The following is a 23,828-nucleotide window of genomic DNA, read 5'->3' on the forward strand; positions in this document are numbered from 1 at the left end:
ATAGTGTAATACTGTTAGGCATACATACAAACATATAACATGAGACGGATAATACATAAAATACATAATACATAATACATAAAATATAAAAATGTTAGGACACTATGTATTATATGTATTTTTAATGATATGCTTTATTAAATGTGTTTGTAATTAGTCACCTGTTGTTCTCAGTGTTGTCATTGATTTACAACCTATAAGTTCTGTTTTCACAACAGAAGTGGAAGTCAATTGTCTGGATGTCACAATAGGATTGGGGGCTTCAATCAGGTCAGTTTACAAGAATCTTTGCAGGTTTATTCACTTCAGAAGACACAAGGCCGTAATGCTTATATGAAGAATACAAATGTAATAGTTCCCAAAGGCACATTATGACTTTCCTATAATTGCATTAACCCAAAGTGGTTTCAGCTCAGTGAAGTCAAATACCTACTAATACAAACCTAGATTAATGTATATCAGTAGTAGTGTACAGTATATGTAACGGGTATTCCACCCCACCCAATCGCATATACAGTGTGAGTGCGGGGAACATACAGTGTTACCTTAGGTGTGGTGCGTTACCTGTTGGCTCACAGGAGGGCTGAGCTTCCGCCACGGGGAACCTGGGACATAACACAATACTAACGGTGATCACTTACACGATGCAGCGCCTCCACCTGCGATGGCTCCCACCAGAGGGGGAGTGGTTCCTCGCAGGAAAATCAATAATAATAACATACACAGTGGGGTATAATAACTAAGGACTTTACTAACATGCAAACAACATATCACGGTAATACCATAATATAACCTGTGTCCCTCTCTAGAGGAGACACCTACTGCGTCGCGCAGGACGCTTCCCCAACACCAGGTGATCCCACCCAGTGTCCCGAGAATCCCACCCAATGTCCCGCACTCTTGGAGAGAACGTGGGTGACTGCGCAGTCACAGTTACACTAAGGGGCCCGTTGGTGCACTTATGACTGTATGGTACCTGCTGAGCACTCCGGTACTCGGATCAGCAACTGGCTTCGCAAAGGGTCAGACGTGTGATGAATCCGTCTGATCCTCCAACCGAACTCCTTTGTACGCAGACCGCCAGGGCGGTCTCCCTCTGGAATAATCTCTGCGGACCCCAATGTGGGTCCGAACCGCTTTACAGGAACCGCAGCATCCGCTGAGTCCCTAACTAACACTTGGTACTAACGTGACAGGAACCCTAACCTAGGGCCTGTCCCTGTGGTACCGCAACCTAAAGTGGCTTTGGGGAAAACTCCTAGAGGCCTACCGGGGTTAATAACCTGCCCTACTCCCCTAACTCTTCCCAGCCTTGACTGTACTTACTAAGACCTAACGAGTCCCAGCGCCTACAGCAGCAAGCTGTAGCTCACTGGATACTGCAGCCAACGTGCTGCGCAACAAGGTGCCTGCCTGCCTGTCAGACCTCACAGCACTAACAGCCGTGACTCTGACAAGGCAGCACTCTACACTAAGGGCAGCGTCCCTATCTTGGGCCTCCCTAAGCATTTACCCACTAAGCTAGTGGGGAGTTGGGGCCTACCTGGGGTGTGGGTACCTATATGGGGCAGGAGCTGCACTCGCTCCCCGCACCCTTCCTTCCCTCACAGCTCCCTGACTCCAACTCTCTGTAACCTTTCTTTCCCAGCTCCCACTAATGTAAGTGGCAGGGTCCCTAACCTGAGGGCTGCCCTTGGCAACACTCACTTTACTGGGGAGCTGAGCTATCTCGGGCCCTGGGGGTGCTGGCCTAGTACAGGGAGTCCCTGACTCCTGTACCCTACCTCCTTCCCTGGGCTGCTCCTGTCTCTCTCAGCTCCTCTAACTCTGCTGCGTCTGCTCACTGACTCACAGCTAGCAGGAGACACTGCAACAATGTTGCAGACCTTCACGTGCCTCTCAATGAACTGAGCAACTCAACAACAGGAAACTGAACTTCTAACTTTAGGCAGTGCTGTGTCTTATATCACCCCCCGGAGAACAAACATGCCCTGTATCCTAAGTGGGAACACACTGCATGTTGTCACTTCCTTTGGGGACATACGACACCTCACCAGGGTGTGAGGGCAACCCTCATGATTGATGCTGGCAATCCTGCATACTTACCAGGTTTACTGCCAACATGAGAAAGAGATATGTACACCAATCTTAGACATGGCTACATATATATAAATAAAGACACACATATTCTTTACTAGAAACATTAATCGACTGCAGAGAATTTGTGCTAGCTAACCACACAAGCCCGCTGACCGCTTTTACGATGCACAAGACATTGTTGACCTAGGCCCATGGGTGGTTGAGCGGGGGGAGCTGAACGATGGTTAAGCGAGGGGTGGGCCCTCTTTACCGGCCTCCGTAACAAAGGATGGCCCCGCCAGACGACTGATCACAGAAGTTGGGCGCGCCTTCCTGTTGGGCCCAACTTCCAAAATAGACTCGCTGGGTGGGACCAGCTACCCCTCCCTCATTTCCTGTCTGCGGCCCTGTAACCACAAACATAGTACTAGACAACAACTAATAAAATACAACCCACCTACATCTGTGTTGGCTCAAATGCAAGAAAGCTCTCATTTGTCTCTCTTGCTGCGCAGATCCCACTCTCCTCAATGTTGCCTGGAATCTTTCTAATTCATCATATCTCTTCATTGTACCTGCGTGAAAACACTTTATAGCTCAAGTTTGTTCTTTCGAGAGAGCAAAGCAGAAGATTCAGAATTCATGCTAAGGACACAACTGATGTTATTTAGCAAAGTCTCGTGGTCTTCCCAAAGAAACCAATGGGGAATTTTACTTTGATAAATCTATTTGATAAATTGCTCCAGCTTTGCAATTGAGAGGCTTTGATAAACGATCCCCCAAGTAATATTTGCAGTAGTAATTATCAAAACGTAAGAAATTCAACTATATCAAAATGAACCATAACACGCAGAAATGTTTATATAGTTGATTTATTTATTTGCTTGTGTCCGGTCAAAAGGATGACATTTGTTGACTATCTTTTTTACAACTGACGGTTTAGATTATGTTATAGGATTATGTGAAATAGAAGACGTCCAGAAGAAACCTCATTATAACATATGCATTCTATAACTTCATATAATACAATGGAATAAACAAAGCAATGGAATGTTATGTAAATCCTTGCTAAGAAACTCCCATAACCCTAATCCTTGTGTCTTCACTCCCCTTCTAGGTTGTAAGCTCCTTGGGGCCTGGGACCTCCTTCGTACAGTATTGTCTCAGTTTGTCTTCACATATATCGTTCTCTTTTTTGTCATACATGTTATTGTTTTCCCTCCCATATTGTACTGTGCTGCGGAATATGTTGGCCTCATACAAAACAAAGATGATGATAATAATACTGTAAGAGTGCATTACAGGAACCTTTAGCACTAGAGGGGTTAAAGCTATCCAGAGAATTACACATTGTAATGCCTGTTTTCTATGCATATTTTAAACTAAACAAGTATAGACTGCCCTGATTTCCATAATCTCAATTCGATTACAAATGGATTCTATCAGCTGTACATAGTTATCCTCTTTGCAGTATGATGTTAATGTAGAATAATGAATGCTTTGCGTTTTAGAGCAATCAAAAGTCAAGGGTATTTAATCTTTTTATTTATGACAATGAGTCTAAGAAAATGGAACAGATTAGATCAGGGGTGGCCAACTCAAGTCCTCAAGGGCCACAAATAGGTCAGGTGTTGGTGATATCCCTGCTTCAGCACAGGTGGCTCAATCAACAACTGAATCACTGATTGAGCCACGTGGTAAAACAGAGATATCCCCAATATTTGGCCTGTTGGTTGTCCTGGAGGACTGGAATTGACCACTCCAGGATTAGATCAATTCCACATAAAGTATTTATCTAGAAAACTACAGAGAATGAAAAGCGCTAAAGACAAATATATATATATATATATATATATATATATGAAAAAGGGGAAGAGAGAGCGCACGCCCATAGCGTAAAATAGTACAATTTAATGAGGGGGAGGGGAAAGGGGGGATAAGAATTGCACTTACAAAGGTACAATAATAACAAGCATATTGTGATATATAATCACCACCATCCAGTCAGAAGCTGCAGTGTCTTGGTCTTTGCAGTCCCAGGATGATGTCCCGATCAAAGTCCAGGGTAGATGATCTCCTCTCTGCCTGTTTTGGAGTCCTCTAAAGTAGCTCCGAGATGGGAAGCCTCTGCAGCAATCGCGCGGGTCAGTCAGTCCCAGCGCACGGTGATGACGTCAATGTCCCTGCGTCTGACGTGATGACGCTCCCTTATATATATATATATATATATAACATTAGGGACTGCGCTTGGGTGTTGTTTGATAGCAAAAAATAGAGAAAAATAAAACCTAGTCAAAAACCTAATACAATATACCAATAAATAAACTCTTACTGGTAAAAAATCAATGAAAAATAAAATAAATTGTACATAAATTATTACACAAAGGTGTGCTGTGGACCCTCTTTCATGTGATGAATACAAACTACACAAACAGTCCTTGAAAGTCCATGAGAACATCAGTCCAATGCAAAGAAAAAAAAGGCACTATTAGGATAAAGGCAGCCTCCTTACAAGGGCACAACGACCTCCCTCTCCACCTGCATAGAAAAAAGAAAAGAAAAAAGCGTCCAATCCAAGTGCATTACTGTGCAAAAATAATTTAATTTCCCAAAAAAGCTCATAAATAGAACTCACAAACATAGAAGATAAAAATGCAGTTTATGAGATTATACTCATGCTCCAAATAACAGCAAACATCTGCTCCTCTGCTCCACTGCTCTGCAGCTCCACCGGATCCGATCTAGCCCTTGTGAGTAACCGTCCAGCAGGGACTCACGGCATCAGGCTCTCCACGAACTCCTTCCCCGGGAACACACCACCAGATGACTATAGTTCCCACCGGGGATGCCGGATGTGGCGGAACGGCGGCTGACATCACACACTTAGTGTTGTTTTATTCTGTTCTGAGGTTATTGCTAATTTGCATGGGACTGCCGTCATTCCGGTACTGCGGTTGTCTGCTGGTGAGCAGTGGTAGCTGAAGGAGGTGTAGCCGGAGGGAGTCTCTGACCAAGACACTGAGTCTGACATCATCCGGTTCCTGAAGCACCAATACATCCTGCTATATCGGACACACCAGAGGTGGCATCAACGGGACGTTTTGTCGTGGACCCCCTGCAGCTCTCAGGCGATTGAGTATATCTCATACATGATTTTAATTTTACTCTGTTTGTGAGTGCGTTTTTTATATTTTACAGTCCTATAAAAACTTTTTATACTTTATTACACTAGGAGTGCGCCTGTTTTTCTTTTGTTTTTTGCATATATATATATATATATATATATATATATATATATATATATATATATATATATATACAGTGTTCGACAAATCACCCAAAAATCTACTCGCCCAACCCAAAAATCTACTCGCCACCTAGTCCCGCCCCCAACCCCGCCCCTAGTCCCGCCCCCAACCCCGCCCCTAGTCCCGCCCCCAACCCCGCTTTAAAATAAAATATATAAATAAAATACATTTAATAAATTCCTAGTCAGAACAACATTCGTTTTTGACATAAATGTATTTATTGTATTACATTATACTACAATTAGTCCTTGTTACATGTGTGTGTGTAAATGTCAGATCTAGAAATAAAAGCCAGATGTGAATGACTAGTTTCCTGAACCCCTTAACCAATGTCTGGATGTCCCCGCTTCACAATATCTAAAGCAGCAATCCCACCTGGGATCTTACCTGATCCGCAGTCCCTCAATGTCCAGGTACGCTCATTCCCGCAATGTTATACATTGGGGAGGTGTTCATTACCTGTCTTCTGGGTTAGGGGGGGGTTCCGATGTCTTCCGTGTGAAGCTTGAGCCAGATCTGGAAGAAAGCAGTATAGGGTAGTTAAGATTTCGGTGTAGTATAGGGCAGTTAAGATATATAGGGTAAATAAGAGATCCAGAGTGTGAGTGACAGAGAGAGAGAGTGTGGGAGTGACAGAGAGAGAGAGTGTGGGGGAGAGAGAGAGAGAGAGTGTGGGGGAGAGAGAGAGAGAGTGTGGGGAAGAGGGAGAGAGCGTGTGGGGGAGAGGGAGAGAGTGTTGGGGAGAGGGAGAGAGCGTGTTGGGGAGAGAGAGTGTGGGGGAGAGAGGGAGAGAGAGTGTGGGGGAGAGAGGGAGAGAGAGTGTGGGGGAGAGAGGGAGAGAGTGTGGGGGAGAGAGAGAGAGAGTGTGGGGGAGAGAGAGAGAGAGTGTGGGGGAGAGAGAGAGAGAGTGGGGGGGAGAGAAAGAGTGGGGGGGGGGGGAGAGAGAGAGTGTGGGGGAGAGAGAGTGTGGGGGAGAGAGAGTGTGGGGGAGAGAGAGAGTGTGGGGGAGAGAGGGAGAGAGAGTGTGGGGGAGAGCGGGAGAGAGGGAGAGAGAGTGTGGGGGAGAGAGGGAGAGAGAGTGTGGGGGAGAGAGAGAGAGAGAGTGTGGGGGAGAGAGAGAGAGAGTGTGGGGGAGAGAGGGAGAGAGAGTGTGGGGGAGAGAGAGAGAGTGTGGGGGAGAGAGAGAGAGTGTGGGGGAGAGAGAGAGAGTGTGGGGGGGGAGAGAGAGAGTGTGGGGGGGGAGAGAGAGAGTGTGGGGGGAGAGAGAGTGTGGGGGGGAGAGAGAGTGTGGGGGGGAGAGAGAGAGTGTGGGGGGGAGAGAGAGAGAGTGGGGGGGAGAGAGAGTGTGGGGGAGAGAGTGTGTGGGGGAGAGAGAGAGAGAGTGTGTGGGGGAGAGAGGGAGAGAGAGTGTGGGGGAGAGAGGGAGAGAGAGTGTTGGGGAAAGAGAGAGTGTGGGGGGGAGAGAGAGAGAGTGGGGGGGAGAGAGAGAGAGAGAGAGAGAGAGTGGGGGGAGAGAGAGAGAGTGTGGGGGAGAGAGAGTGAGTGTGGGGGAGAGAGAGAGAGTGTGGGGGGGGGGGGGAGGAGAGAGCGTGTGGGGGGGAGAGAGAGCGTGTGGGGGGGGAGAGAGAGAGTGTGGGGGAGAGAGAGAGTGTGGGGGGGAGAGAGAGATTGTGGGGGGAGAGAGAGTGTGGGGGGGAGAGAGAGTGTGTGGGGGGGGAGAGAGAGTGTGGGGGAGACAGAGGAGAGAAACGGTGGGTGACACACACAGAGGGTGGGTGATACACAGAGAGAGAGGCTGGGTGAGTGGCTGGGTGGGGCAGGGGTGACTGGGTGGGTGAGTGACTGACACTGACTGGGGGTGGGGGGGTGACTGACACTGACTGGGGGTGGGGGGGTGACTGACACTGACTGGGGGTGGGGGGTGTGACTGACACTGACTGGGGGTGGGGGGGGTGACTGACACTGACTGGGGTTGGGGGGGTGACTGACACTGACTGGGGGTGGGGGGGTGACTGACACTGACTGGGGGTGGGGGGGGTGACTGACACTGACTGGGGGTGGGGGGGTGACTGACACTGACTGGGGGTGGGGGGGTGACTGACACTGACTGGGGGTGGGGGGGTGACTGACACTGACTGGGGGTGGGGGGTGACTGACACTGACTGGGGTTGGGGGGGTGACTGACACTGACTGGGGGTGGGGGGGTGACTGACACTGACTGGGGGTGGGGGGGTGACTGACACTGACTGGGGGTGGGGGGGTGACTGACACTGACTGGGGGTGGGGGGGGGGTGACTGACACTGACTGGGGGTGGGGGGTGACTGACACTGACTGGGGGTGGGGGGTGACTGACACTGACTGGGGGTGGGGGGTGACTGACACTGACTGGGGGTGGGGGGTGACTGACACTGACGGGTTGGGGGGTGACTGACACTGACTGGGGGGTGACTGACAGGGGGGGGGTGACTGACTGACTGGGGGGAAGGTTACTGACTGGGGGGGTTACTGACTGGGGGGGGGGGGGGGGTTACTGACTGGGGGGGACCTCTGGTGTCACACACATACACATACTCCCATACACACATACATTCATTCACACACATACACATTCTCACACACACACAGGGGGAAAGGCCGCGACCAGCACCACGCAAATCCCCCACCCACCCGCGCCCATCTCCCGCTCGTGTGGGGGGCAGGCCGACATCCCCCCCCCCAATCAGCAGGTATCCCCCACTGGGCGCCCCAGGTGACAGTCAGCCCCGCCGTGGCCGCCACTGCCCTGCTCCCCACGCCGGCATGTCACAGTGCCTGGCCAAGCTGCAGGCTGCTTCTTCCCCCCCAGCCCGCGGCGGCATGATGCTCGTGGCGGGGGGGGGGGGCCAGGCCGACATCCCCCCACCTCATGCGGCGGCTGCGCCATCATGAAGGTAGGGGACGCATGGGAGGCACGTGGTGAGGGCCGAGCCCCCCCCCCCGCAAGCCAACCGGGCTGCAGCAGCGGGGACCTCCCGCCCCTGACATCGATCGGTGGATCGAGGGGAAGGGGACAGGAGGAGGGGAAGGGGAAGGGAGCAGGAGGAGGGGACAGGGGACAGGAGCAGGGGACAGGAGCAGGAGGAGGGGACAGGAGGAGGGGAATGGGACAGGAGCAGGGGACAGGAGAGCTTCCGCGGTGGGGAGTAGGGAGCCATGTGGGGACCAGGGGGATCGCAGGGAAGGAGCAGAGGGGCCGCAGCATGGAGAGTACTTACCCTCCAACAGAGCTCCAGGCAGAATGGCCGCTCGTTGGGGGCGGGCTCATATAGAGCCTGGCCGCGCGCCCACAAAGCCTGGAGCGCGTGCCAATCAGGAGTCAGGTAGGGGAGTTTTTTTTGGTTTTTTTTTTCAGCGCGAGCAGGGAAATTTCAGCGCGAACGGGGGAATTTAAAAAAAAAACACGTGTGCTGCTTGGGCCAATAGTTACTCGCCCGGGAGTTAAATCCACCCGCCCGGGGCGAGCAAATGTATAGGTTTGTCGAACACTGTGTATATATATATATATATATATATATATATATATATATATATATATATATATATTATATATATATGATTTAATGAATAATTCATCAAAACGGAAAACTAAAAACACCCTCTTAACATGCATGCCCCATAACTCTTAAAGAAATGTCCGTTATGTTTTGAAAGGGCGTCTATCCAAATTATTTCAGCCAAACTAATCTTCCTTGGACCTTTCTGAGATAGAGCAATATGACGGATAAAATTGGATGAGGCTTAATGCTAGTCTGATCGATGTCACTGACCTCACTTGGAAGCCAATAAATAGCGATGATGAGACAATCTGGGGATTCTGGGAGAGTAAATAGCTACCAGAGAGTCCTATAACAATAATAAGCCACAGATCTTATAAATCCGTACTTTTTAGGGGGCCCATTTGTTAAATATCAATAAGTGAATTTCTTGGTGAAAACACAGATTTGCATCTTGCCCTATTCATGAAGCTTGCGTGTCCATACCGTGGGGAAAACGGCTGTTATTTGCACTCATTTTTTACCGGCTATGTAATTACATGTGGTATACAAATGGAGCAAACTCGCAAAATGACATTATCCCGAAGCTACTCCTTAAGCTGCTAGTTGGCAGGTCAACCGGTCAATACGCTTTTGCTGACGAGAGAGAGCGGTGTGTAAGCAAAATGTGTCTTCTCCTAAATTAGTCTTTCTCCACCAAATTGGGCGAAAAACCACATGCAATTGAGAGGTCAAATGATGCGATTTGTATGAATACAGAATTCTTAATGAATATGGCAAAATGCCAAATTTTCAGGTGATTATTGCATTGGCAATTTCACAGTTAAATGAATACCGTAGGTCTGTAAGGCTTGTTTAGAAATAATTCTCCACTTTTTTCTTTTACATCAGTGGTTACCATTGAGTTAATTTTGAGGAGGATTGCCCATTTTCATTATGCACCATTATGTATGTATGTATATTTTTACTTGTATAGCGCCATTAATGTACGTATCGCTGATTAAACCATAGCATCCTGGAAGATAAGCAACATTCTTCTGGGATCGAGACCACATGATCGCTTAGGCTGCGGTCCCAGTGCCTTCTACAGCGAAGGCCTCGGCGTGCGCTCTGCGTACAAGCACCGCCCCTCAATGGGGCAGGGCCCAGTACACACCTTCGCGCAGAAGGGGCAGCTGCGCTATACTACAACATTTTCCTAAAGACAGGGAAATTGAGTTCACAGTCTGCGACGGAGGCGTGGCCAAGCCCCCACCAGCGGTTCAGCCAATGAGGGCAGACCAGCCGCTTGAGGGCATGGCTACGCCCCTGGAAACCCCCAGCCACGCCCCCCCTCCCCGGTCGCAAACACTGCAGTCTTCTCCCAGATCGCGGTCAAGCGCTGTGCATGCGCCGCCCCCCTGCCGGGCGCATGTGCTGCAGTGCTGACTGGGATCGCAGCCTTAGGGTAGCGGTCACAAGCGGCCCTCAATGATATGAAAGGATGGGTAAGGAGATCCACTTTCACTCTGATGGCATTCACTGTTGTGATAGAGCAATGTGATAGCCTCTTGGAAAAACTAGTATTGATGGCATTCTCTGAATGCCATAAGGCAGGGGTGCGCAAAGTTTTTGTAGTAAGCCCCCCTGGCTTAGAACACGGCGTCAAATGACGTCACGGGTCCTGTGACGTCACATCACATGACCCTGCAGCATCATTTGACGCTCGTTATCATTGCCGAAGACACGTAAGGGACGTTACAGAGGACTCACGCCTCCCCCGGCATTTAATTTAAATGCCTTGGTGAAGGGTGCAGGACCTCTATAACTGCTTCTCCGAAGCAATCATGTGGTTGCTCCGTCACTGATGATGGAATAGAAGAGTCCTCTTCCTGTTAATTCACGTTCAGAACGCGATCTCCCCTACAAAAACGAGCAAGTCATTTATGACGTAGCTACTATGTCTTGGGGCTCCTGGTGTGCCAGACCCCATGAAGTAGTAGCTTAGGGCACCCAAAGGGTTAAATATGCCGCTGTCCTTAGTCCGAGGAATTCTTCACCACTATGCAGCAGTGTGTCCGATTCCACCTCTCTAAAATCAGTGAGGGAATTAAACTGTGTGGTCCGGCACCTGCAGTGTGCCAATGGACCCCTAGGCACTTTCACATCATGTGATTGCTCCTGGGCACTGAAAAGGTTAATAAGGCTGCTAAACCCCTCTCATTTAGGGTATCTATATTAAACTGTGCTGGTGCCAAATGGGACACTATCGTCCATTGACTTCAATGGGAGTATCTGTGCAATAGTGCTCCAAATGCAGTTTAATTAAAAACTCTGTCATTATTAGACATCAAAGAACCTAATTAAAAAGATTAGGATAAGACAACTTCAAAACGTCATTTTAACAAGGCCTCTAAATTGTCAATCAAGTGTTTCCCCTACTTTTAGACCACACTAAAAGTCCCTGTTAGAGGGCCAATATAAGATAAGAAGGGAAGAGAGAGTGGGCTTTGCCTGTGCAAACTCTTGTTCAGCACATAGTGATATCACAAAGTTCATCAAAATCCTCCAATTTTTCTCCTTTTCCATGTAAAAATAAAAAGGTGTATAACACATTCAGGCTTCTGATTTGTGTGAAAAATGTGTAAATCGCCTGCATTTAGCCCCTTTAACATGCCACTATCATTGGTTCATTATGGTCCTAGGAGGGACTGCACTCTTTAGCCCATTAGTGCAGAAGGATCCTGCCACCTCTGTAGCCACTGACCCTCCTGCACTAGCGATTACGAGATGGCTTTCCTGAGCGTTCACTCAATTTCTTCCTGCCTCTCTTGATGTAAAAGGAAGGTCCCTCAAATTACGTTTAGTTTGCAGGCAATGCCCATATTGAGAGATGATCGTGAACGCCCCCCCCCCCCCCTACAAGAGAACGAGCAAAACCCCATGTCGCTATAGTGTAGTCATAAGGGCCCCCACTTTGCCAACCTTCCTGACATATACTGTATGTCTACAGGGCACTGAGGGGTTAAATGATACAGGAGGTAATCCTATATATATGCTGAAGCTGCCTTTCTGCATCGAAAATACCCACACACTTCAATGGGGGTTTCTGGATGGGAATGGCTGTAAAATGCTGATTGCATTAAGCTTATATCATGCATATCTGTTTTATGTGCACTGCATCCAATTTAGCTCCAGCAATATATAACACTCAGACCACGTGCTGTGATAGCTGGCACATTTTCTGTCATTCCAGTACAATTTTTCTCTCTTTAATGTAAAAAGAGTGCATTGCGAGGCCCGGGACAACAGCCAAATGAAAGAATCTCTCTAGTGGGCTTCACAAGAAGCTGAGCTTTGCAGCTCTCTGTATTTTGCAAGTCAGCAAATGGTCATTTCCAATTAATTGCACTGTAGTGCTTTTCATCCATTACTAGGCATTAAACCTTCCTTTCTAAATCGGATCCGCCGAGAGGCAATGTTTATGTAATTTGTGTCTTCAACTTTTTACAGCGGTGGATGGGACGGACAGTGCCAAGTTTTCAAATCACAATATTTATGAGAGTTGTCTGCTAAATCAAAATCAAAACAGAAGCGCAAGACTAATTACAAGAGCTCAATAAAGAATCAAAATGTATATCCACTATGTTAAGTTCAATAACAGCTGTATCATTAATAGAATAACAGCTATCTTTAAATAAAATTAATCATTTTGTAAACATAAATGTTGTAAATGAATGTGCGTGCATTTTTTATTTCTTTTTTTGGACATACTTGGTACTTTATATTTTCAGCATGTTTATTGGCAGAATTAACATATATTAACCCTTTGGGTGTACCATGATGTAGCTACCACCAGTGTTCGACAATCCTATACATCTGCACGCCCGGGGCGAGTGGATTTAACATCTGGGCGAGCTCCTATTGGCCCAAGCAGCAAACGTATTTGTTTTTTGAAATTTTCCCTGCTCGCGCTGAAAAAAAAAAAAAACTCCCCCTACCTGACTGCTGATTGGCGTGCGCTCCCAGGCTTTGTGGGCGCGCGGCCAGGCTCTATACGAGCCCGCGCACCACGCTCGATCATGGCGATCTTGCTGGAAGTACGTACTCCTTTTGCTGCCTCCCGCGCTCCCTCTGCTGCCTCCCCATGCCTATCGCACTCCCTCTGCTGCCTCCCGCACGCCTATCGCACTCCCTCTGCTGCCTGCCGCGATGTCCCCGTCCCCCTCGCTGCCTGCGCGGGACGGGAGGTGATAGCGGTGGTGTTTCTTCTCCGGTCCCCGTGGCTGCAGTTTTTCCCCGTCCCCCCACCTCGCTGTCCCCGCTGAACGGGAGGTGATAGCGGGGGTGTTCCTTTCCCCCTGGTCCCCGTGTCAGCTCGCGGGGCGGGAGATGGGAGCGGGGATGTCCCCTCATGTCCCCACTTCCCCCCGTGTCAGACCGCGGGGCGGGATATGGGAGCGGGGATGTCCCCTCAGGTCCCCGCTTCCCCCCGTGTCAGCCCGCGGGGCGGGAGATGGGAGCAGGGATGTCCCCTCAGGTCCCCGCTTCCCCCCGGTACCAGTGTCAGACCGCGGGGCAGGAGATGGGAGCAGGGATATCCCCTCTGGTCCCCGCTTCCCCCCGTGTCAGCCCGCGGGGCGGGAGATGGGAGCGGGGATGTCCCCCCAGGTCCCTGCTTCCTCCCGGTCCCCATGTCAGCCCGCGGGCGGGGGGGGGGGGGGAGCGTGGTGGTGGTGGTGCTGGTCGCAGCCTTTCCTCTCTCCCCCCCCCGTGTGTGTAGAGAGAGAGTGTGTGTGTGTATATATGGGAGAATGTGTGTGTGTATATGGGAGAGTGTGTGTGTGTGTGTGTGTGTGTATATATATGGGAGAGTGTGTGTGTGTGTGTGTGTGTGTGTGTGTGTGTGTGTGTGTGTGTGTGTGTGTGTGTGTGTGTGTGTGTGTGTGTGTGTGTGTGTGTGTGTGTGTGTGTGTGTGAATGTGTGTGTGTGTGTATATGGGAGAATGTGTGTGTGTGTGTGTGTGTTCTCTCCCCCCTCTCTGTCTCTTGTCTCTCCCCACTCTCTGTCTCTCTCCCCTCTCTGTCTCTGTCTCTCTCCCCTCTCTCTCTGTCTCCCCTCTCTCTCTCTCTCCCCTCTCTCCCCTCTCTCTCTCTCTCTCCCCTCTCTGTATCTGGATATCTTATTTACCCTATATATCTTAACTGTCCTATACTACACCAAAATAACCTATACTGCTTTCTTCCAGATTTGACTCTCAAGCTTCAGAAGGGAGACATCGGAATCCCCCCTAACCCAGAAGACAGGTAGAAAACACCTCCCCTCCAACTTATAACATTGCGGGAATGAGGTACCTGGACATTGAGGGACTGCGAATCAGGTAAGATCCCAGGTGGGATTGCTGCTTTAGATATTGTGAAGTGGGGGCATCCAGACACTGGATAAAGGATGCAGGAAATTAGTCATTCACATCTGGCTTTTTTTTGTAAATCCGACATTTACACACACATACACACACACACACACGCGTAAACAGGACTAATTGTAGTATAATGTAATACAATAAATAAACTTATGTCAAAAACGAATGTTGTTCTTACTAGGAATTTATTCAATTTATTTTTTTATTTTTTTAAAGCGGGACTAGGGCGGGGTTGGGGGCGGGACCAGGGCGGGGTTGGGGGCGGGACCAGGGCGGGGTTGGGGGCGGGACTAGGTGGCGGGTAGATTTTTTTTGTTCGGCGAGTAGATTTTTGGGTGATTTGTCGACCACTGGCTACCACGTCATGTCTGGCACAGCAGGGGCGCCATGTGGTAGTAGCTACATTATGGGCCTTGGCTCCTTTTGCTTGGGGTGATCACGTTAGGAGCGCTTAACGCAATCTTAATGAAAAAGACTGCTCAGTGACGTCCTGAGGGGGCTACGGCACTCAAAGGGGTCAAGTAGCATTATTCTGTGATCACTTCCTATGATGCCTCCTTAGTAACATAGTTATAGTACATAGTTACTATGTAGATGAGGTTGAATAAAAAGATCTATGTCCATTGAGTTCAACCTATGTTAAATTTAGGCAACAGATACTTATCCTATATTTGTACTTACAGTATATTGATCCAGAGGAAGGCAAACAAAAACCCCCAGTGAAACATCATCCAATGATGTCTTATAAGGAGAAAAATTAATTCCTTCCTGACTCCAAATTATGGCAATCAGATGTATCCCTGGATCAACATCCTTCCCATCTTTACTTATTTGATATATCCCTGTAAACCTTTTCTACGTTTCCCAAAGACATAGAAAATGTACAAAATAAACAAAAAATCAGTTAAACATTTCCTTTACGTATTAAGTCATATAGACAGTTAACAGACCCATGCAGCACTATTCCCAGTATAGGCCTGAGGACCTCGGTAAACCACCGGGCCTCTTATTTTAGAGTTATTTGTGTCCGATAATCACCAAAATGGTACGTACGGATGGTACATATGTAAATAGATAATAAAAGGACAAACCCAGACAAAGTAAAGTAAATTTAAAAAAGGGGCGAAAGAGAAATAGAGTGAATACCCTACAAAAGGAGTAAACTTAGGATCAGGACATAATCTAACATGTCATATCTCCCAGGGTCTTGAGTGTACCGGGTTACTTCCCTGCGCCCCTCTACCTTCCATACAAGTCGGGGTATCCCCCACCATCCCTCACTCCAAATTGCCTGCTAAGTATGGCTAGATGGTACTTAAGGCCCAGTTCTAATTTGTTAACGTTACACTGATGCTACTGTGGAAGATCCATTGATACGATGTAGTGTCAAAGTTTCCCATGTTGTGTCAGAGGTGCGTATGTCTCTCCATATTATAGGTCTCCCAAACCCTGGAAGCCAGACCCCAAGTGTGGGAACTGAAGCTGCTTCCAAAGCAAAGGGAAGGCTCGTCTTGCCACGTTTAGTAAATGTAAAATGAAAGATTTTTTTCAGATTGTAGTTTGGGATATTATCTCTATTCAGGATGGTAATCCACGGATCCTCCGGCACCTTCATGCCCGTGATATCCTGTGTGGCCCTCAGCTCAGGAGTGCAAAGAAAACACGCGCAAGTGACTTCACAAATCAAAAATATAGTGGTGAATATATGAAATGTATACAACCCCTGTGGAATGCTGCTCCAGTTTCAACACTTTCCAGATAGGCTTAAGAAGCTTTGCAAACGTAGAACAGGGCGCAAATCCTCCCGGGGTTTATGTGTAAAGATAAACACAGGAAAGAATACAAATAGTGCAATAAAGTTTAAAAACAGTATTTCCAGGACAAATGTATAGTTGATACACTCAGAAGTGTCGCAGGTTTTTCCAGCTCAATGAAAACAACCCTTTTCGTGGGTCTGTATGGATGACGCTCTCTTCCAAATTCACCTCAAAAATGAAAGCACAAAGTGTAGTGCAAAACAGTTTTACTAACAAAAAAGCTAATACAATTTAAAAACTCACAAATATGTGTGGGTATCGGACATGTAGGACACTCAGGAAAGGTCCAAAAGAGATCAGCTAGCTGCTGGAACAGATCAACTGGTCTGCTGCGGGCTGGGCTCTGGGTGCGCTTAATTCTTTTCCAGCTTCGAACCCCAGGGTACAGACCCCCAAGACCCTGTATCTATTCGTGCGGCAGTGTCGCTATGGGGGAGAGAGCTAGAATTATTTATATATATATGTGTGTGTATATATATATATATTTTACAGTTCGGTTCCTTAAGATCCCAGAGCAACTTTGCATGTTCCTATGATCCACATTGGTTCCTCGCAACCGCCATCAGGGGATAGAAGGACACACCGGAGGCCCAGTCGTAGCCACCACGGTTGTCAGTTCGCAGGCCCTGAATTCCTCTAACATCCTCCGGACGAGTCCCCTGGTGACAGGGTCCTGGACCTGGCCTTTCCTGTTTCTCTTCCTATGGACCAGGTTCCAATACAGCCTACGGGGTAGCACACCTCTGTTTGTGGGATGATCTCCCATTCTGTGCTCCTGCGGCGATGGTAGTGTCAGGTCTAGGCCCTCCCAGAACTGGGGCGCATCTTCCAGGGTCTTCAGGATCCTTGTTTTGCCCTGGAATGTGGCAATGAGCTTAAATGGAAAGCCCCATTTGTATTTTACTCTCATTTTTTGTAGATGGTCAGTTACCGGCCTATGCTCCCTCCAATATTGTAGGGTTGCATAGAAAAAAATTATTTCACTGCCTTTATGTGTAATTGCCCCCAAGGTCCTGGCGTTTGTTACAACATCTATCTTGACTTTGAAGTAATGTAGCTAAGCCACAATACCCTGTTGCAGCGCGTCTCATTTGGTCTAGGCCTTAGGGTTCTATGTGCCTTGTCCATCAGGATATCATTGTCCCGGTACGTGCCAAGTATGTGAGAAAATACATTTTAAAAGTATTTATCAATCTCAGCCGTTTGTACAGATTCGGGGACTCCTCTAATCCGTAGATTGCATCTTCTGCCCATGTAGTCCAAGTCTTCAACTTTACTTTGCAAGTCCTGCATGATTATACATTGTGTGTGCAGCTGTTGGCATAGCTGCTCCTGTGTGGCCTGCATATTTTCTTTTTCCTACTCAAGGTCTGCCACGCTGAAACCCATGTGTGATATGTTTGACCTTATTTTGCTGATTTTCTCTTTCATTAGCTGTTTGATCTGTGTGCAGAGATCTCCTATGTCCTTTTTAGTTGACAGGAGTTTCAAATCCTCTATTGTTGTGTATTCGCAGGTGAGGGACAGCTTTTGTCTCCATCTTCTCTGTCCAAGGAGGCGAGTGACATTTGTACATGGTGAGATCGGGACCGATTCAGCCTCGTGGCTTGGCCCATTTTTGTTCTCGGGTCGCACTTATTCAAAAAGTGGTCTAAATCTTGAGGTTTTTGTCTCAGTGGTATTCCAGAGGTAGTATGAAGTCAAATTTTTTACTTGTGAGTTTACAGCCTTTTTGGTTAGCTGTTTTATCTGAATTATGTTAGCATGCTGTGGGAGCTCTCTCCTTAAGCAGCCATCTTGTGAATCCTCAACCACGTCCCCCTCTATCTTTCCTTTCTAAAAAGAAGTCCAAGATTTTAAAAAAAATTTAAAGATATATCTGCCATCACAGTCTCCATGGCTATAGTGTATTAGAAGAAACCTCGGATGAGGAGAAACGCGTTGTATGACACCAAGAGGAAAGCTCCACACAGCATAACCTGACTATCCGGAGCTATCGCAAGAGTTCCTGCGAATCCGGAAGTGAGGGAGACGAGAGACAAGTATACCGAGCAAAGAGAGCGCTTTGGGACCTCCACTGGTGGCATTGATCATAGATCAAACTGCGCATTATACTTTGAAACCATGTGAGTGGAATTAGCACTATTTTACTGCAGATACAAGTTTGCGTTACAGTCTGTACTATGTCTGTTCTTCTTTTGTATTGAATTGTTGGAAGCAGTGAAGACACCTCCATAGGCTGCATACTGCATACTACTGGTGCTGCTATATGGGAGAAAACTACAACATAAAGATACCTTTATGTACATCTTAACACAGATTAATCGGTGAGTACAAAATTCATTGGATGAATGAAGTTTGGATTTCACAATTTCAGTTCAAGACACATTGCACTATTTGTATATGTTTTTCTATTTTTCATGATTTTGCGCTCCGTGATCATCTTGGACATCGGCTAACTACGAGGATAAAGAAAGATATCCTCATCTAAGGTTGAGCAGCATCCAACTAAGTTGTTTGTATATACATTATTTATTTGCACATTATCACTTTCACTTTGATTGAAGTAACACTAAAGTATTATAGAATTATTGAAATCACTTGTAACACTGGATTCACCTTATTATTTTAATAGTATCCTCACTTATAGGATCACGATTTAGATTTAAGCGCTATTTGATAACACACTTTTTTCACTGTAGATATAAAGAATGTAGTGATAGTAAAACAAGACACAAATCTGGCCCTGGTCATTAGGACCCCTGGTGTGAAAGCCCTTTTGCTGCTGTTTAAAGCATGACCACCCTTATTACATTTTGTAATTGAATTCTATAGATAACAGTTGCTGAAATGTGAATCTCTGGGAGGTTAAAATGGCCACTGCCATGAACATTTTGTAACAAAACTAAAAATGTGAATGGGCTGTAAAATGCCTGATGATTTAGCACCACTTAAGTATGAAAGTGACATACATTTGTTTTCACAGAGAGCCGACACTCAGATTGTGACAGAGGCTCCCACTAGCTACCTTCATTATTTCTCTTCCATTGATTTATCTTGTCACTCATGCTAATTAACTCCTCTCTTTTGAAGGCACTAATTAAATGAATGCCTTAATTAAGAGGTCAACCAAAGAAACACATGTAATGTTCATATATAGGGTACTAGCTGAAAGTACCTGGAGGTGCTCGGGAATTCTCTCATCAGTTCATTGCCAAGTCGTATGCTCTGATCTTGATGAGGTGTGGGCAAGCCAAGTTCAATGAGAGTGATAGATAGGAGAATAAACTCCCGAATACCGTGCTCAGCTAGGTGGGAATCTTTGCAAAGATTATATGTAGATATAGTATCAAGATAATGTTCTAATATCCAAGAGGGAACAATCTTCTATAGTGTATACACCGTTTAATCCATAAGATTAACCCCTTCCTGTATCTGCGGGACCTGTATCTCCAGGTGAAGTCAGTAATAAATGTCTGACTACCTGAGAACAATGTATAGTCCCCTAGGAAGCATATGGGTGCATGAGGATTAGCCCCCAGCCGTTGTGAACAGACTGGGGTACTCACGGTTGTAGAGGTGGATGTTCCTTCAGCGTGCGTCACGCTAATGATCAGCATATGTTGAAATCCTCGAAGAGGTAGGAGCGGAGCACAGCGGAATGGATGCAGTTTGTCTATCCACCACCATGATGTTGATTGTGGAATAAAGGATTTTTACTTACCCTGGTGTTCAGCCCCTGCATCCATTCCGCTGTGCTCCGCTCCTACCTCTTCGAGGATTTCAACAAGTTCAATGAGATTCCATTCTCTGATGTGAGGGGATCATGTTATCCGAGATTTCATATGAGATGTCATTTGTTATGTCATTGCTGATGTCATAGGTGACGTCATATGTGATGTCATATGTCACATCTTGTATGATAACATCAGCAAAGGGTGGGGGAGTTAAAGTTGCGTGTCACCAATTTCTAGACTTTTGAAGGGTTTGAAAAAGAATGAAACAGCGCACGACTCATGGGGTTAATAAGTAATTATATTTAATTAATAATAAGTGGTAGTATTGCACGTACAAAATAATCAGTTAATCGAGCAGGGCATGTTCAGGTTACATGTTACTACAACTGGACAGCGGATGACTTGCTTCTTGGGGACTCCTTAAATTCAGCTGCCTCCAATCCGGATGAAAGCGTCTTTTCTTCAGCAGCAGCAGTATAACAGGTAAGTTTTAAACCCCACAGCAGACTGCAGTACTCAATGTCCAAGTTGTAGAGGAAAAAGAATAGGTTAACATCCTCCACTGTCTCCTCTCTGGATCCTCACCAGAGAAAAGTAATTTGTGAGTCCTCAGCGCAAAACCGTAACAAATGACATCACTGCGGTTTACCGCTCCTCCAAGCCGACCGGTTCATAGGGCTCTCAACACCACTCAGCGGGGCAAACAGCGTCACTGCGGTTACCGCACCTCCGCACGATCGATCAGTATAACAAACCCTCAGCGGGGCGATCGGTGAGGTAATAAAGTCCCGTGGCTGCTGAGTAATGGCTACAACAACAGTGGGTCACAGAAACAACGTCCACGCTCACTCCTACGCGTTTCGTAATGCTTGATTACTTCATCAGGGAATACTCTCATCAGTTCATTGCTAAATCCTATGCTCTGATCTCGATGAGGTGTGGGCAAGCCAAGTTCAATGAGATTCCATTCTCTGATGTGAGGGGATCATGTCATCCGAGATTTCATATGTGATGTCATTGCTGATGTCATAGGTGACGTCATATGTCACGTCTTGTATGATAACATCAGCAAAGCATGAGGGTGGGGGAGTTAAAGTTACGTGTCACCAATTTCTAGACTTTTGAAGGGTTTGCTTACAAACCTTAACTATATTTTAACAAAAAAAAAATTATGTGTATCTGTCTGTGTATGGTGTGTCTGGGTATAATTCTATATAAGTATGATAATAAAAGAGCCTGTGTGTCAGTCAGAGCCATAGCTCCAAGACTATGAAACCTATATACACATTATATAGTATATACACAATACAACCCTGCTGAATTTATTTCAAATCAGTGCAGTTCTTTTTAAAAAAAAAAAAAAAAGGGTAGAAATGGTGATCACTGCTTCCCCGAATCCTCGGACTCAACCAAGCGCTAAGTAACTAAAAATATTATTTATTCATGAAAAAACGAGAAGGCATACAAGGTGTACAGCTCTAACGCGTTTCTTCTCCACAGACGAAACTTAATCCCCCACACACGCTGACACAACCGAAGGAATCAGAGACATTTGCTTTACAACATTTCTTTATTTCGTCATTGCTATTGACGGAGCATTGTTTCTTTGAGGTCTGTTCCTCATTTTTCCACCAGTTCTTTTAAAAGTTCAGTCCGCCATCTTGATTCAAAATGGCACCCAATTGTATCCAAACATAGACAAAAACCTGCTCCTAAGTCTCATGCAAGAACCATCATGCAAAATATGGTTATGATATTTTAAGAGGTGTCCAAATGCATAGCGAACAGAAAAACAGTGTTTTCCAAAATATATAGTAGATAATACAGGCGCTTTTCTCCATTGCCACTAACTGCTTTAACATTACCACTAGCAATACAGCTGATAAACCTAATTCATACATTTGTAATCTAATTTACTTTTTCCCAGCATATATTGACTATATGGGGATTGGCTAGTAAGCATTTACAAAACTAATCATGTCAAGTGAGTAGCATTGATTGTGAGCAAAGAAAGTGCAGGTTCTGTACAGACTAACATTACATTTTTTTTTTTTACAGTGATCACATATTTTAATTTGAGATCTTTGTGTTTTTTGTAGCTTTGTTCTGGATAATAACACTGTTCTGTTCTATTTGTTATATTATAGACCTCATTCCATGACATTATATTAAATCGCATTATGCAGATTTAATATATGATAAAAAAAAAAAATACTCAGGGCATTTTCATTTGCAATCTGTTTTTAACCATCTGGAATAATTATGTTCCAGTCTATTGTTTGAAATCTCATCTTTATTATAATACTATTGTTGAACCCAACAGCACATTGAAGAGCCACCAAAGGATTAACTACCAGATTACTTTTTTAAAGCCTTTTTCTCATTAGAAAGCATCCAGGAAGCGGGAATCAGATGCCATATAACTCCTCTGCTTTATATCAGCGGCGGCTCCAGGGAGACCTGCCACACATTTGCATTAATAACTAGCATTAATCCAATGTTTCAATCTCACCAGCCTGGGTGTAGGTAAAAAAAAAAAAGATTTGCAAGGCTCCCCTCAGTTCCTCTCTCATTTTATTGAATACTGTGTGAATATTTAATTGTGTGAGCTTTGTATACAAAATCGTTAACATAATAACACTTTTTTGCACAATTTGGACTTGTGAGTAGTCTTCTAATGAATATAGGGAGCAGACATTACAAGTGATATTGCCATTTAGGCCCATGTTTACTAAGCAGTCTTCTGCCGTAAGACACCTTCTAGCGCTGGAAGACACATAGCAGTCTGTTGAATTGTAACGGGTGTTAAGATTTTGTCCCGCCCCACTAACAGAAGACAGCTGAATAAATATGGCCTTTAGCATTTTAAAAAGCCATTCTGGCACTTTAATGAATGTGCCCCTTAGGCTGCGCTTATAGTGCCTTGCGACGGCGACGCGACGTTGCTCGAAAACAAATACATTGACTCCGTAGCAATAAGACCCATTGATTGGAGATTCCACATTCATTAGGACCCACTGGACTTTTTCCCCTTTTCCACTTTTTCCACTTATTGGGCATTATCAATCTCTGTGGGTGCTGGTTCGTATTTGTACTTCCTGTCCTTTCTGGTTTTGTTCACACCAGTTTTCCTGGCTGCTCTGACACAATTTCACCTTCTGCATATTGTTGCATATTGTTTGTATAGCTTCTATAGGGACTAGCGCTTCTAAGCATATTCTTTATATCTAACTCAGGGGTGCTTACTTTGTTATAGGCTAAAAGAAGGGAAGAAATTATAGCACTGCTGAAAAAACAAAGAGAAGACCGTATCAAGGTAATTTTAAGCAGCCTTAAAAATGCTATAAATATTTAGTTATAATAATGAATACTGTAGAGAACAAAGCTGAGATATGTATATTTTATAGGACTTCATTTAAAAAAATGACCTTGATCATTATTACACTGCTCACCTAAAGGTGAAGATTTAGAGCAAATTTTTTACACAAATTGCATGATTTTATCTTGTATGTATCATGGACTTTGGTCATCATTGCACCATGTATATCAGCATGCAACTTAAGGCCGCGCGTATAGTGCCGGCGACGCGACGCGAAAGTTGTATCACATGAGGCGACAGCCTCAGAAAAATCAAATATTCCCAGCTGCAAAAAATCGCATCGCTTACTATAAGCGCAAGCGGCGGCGACGACAATGCATTTGTTTTCGGGCGACGTCGGAGTGTCAGTTGGAGTTAAGGAGATTTTAATGAGATATATCAAATTCTATGTCTTAGATTTGCGTTAAAAAAAATTAAATCTGAATGCGTGTAAACGTGCCTGGCTAACATGTAGAGAACTCTTTCTTACCTTTGATGCAAATGCACGCAGAAAATCAAGCAATGTTTCCACATTTGTCTTTGCACTGGCTTTATGTTCACACATCCCAACCAAAATGCTTTATTAAAATGCA

At 45.8% G+C, this 23,828-nt stretch overlaps 1 protein-coding gene across 3 annotated transcripts in view; it reads left to right on the forward strand.

Moving 5' to 3' along the window:
• HOATZ (HOATZ cilia and flagella associated protein) overlaps positions 1–23,828 on the forward strand; it is a 47,239-nt gene that overhangs the window by 16,630 nt on the left and 6,781 nt on the right. For 2 of the 3 annotated variants that reach the window (XM_075604386.1, XM_075604385.1), the window contains one exon: positions 23,134–23,193. The exons of the other annotated variant lie outside the window; for it this stretch is intronic. In XM_075604386.1, the coding sequence (XP_075460501.1) occupies positions 23,134–23,193 (60 nt within the window). The remainder of the gene's footprint in view (positions 1–23,133; positions 23,194–23,828) is intronic. 3 annotated transcript variants of the gene reach the window in all.

The sequence above is a fragment of the Ascaphus truei genome, chromosome 6, assembly GCF_040206685.1.
Source record: "Ascaphus truei isolate aAscTru1 chromosome 6, aAscTru1.hap1, whole genome shotgun sequence".
Taxonomy (NCBI): domain Eukaryota; kingdom Metazoa; phylum Chordata; class Amphibia; order Anura; family Ascaphidae; genus Ascaphus; species Ascaphus truei.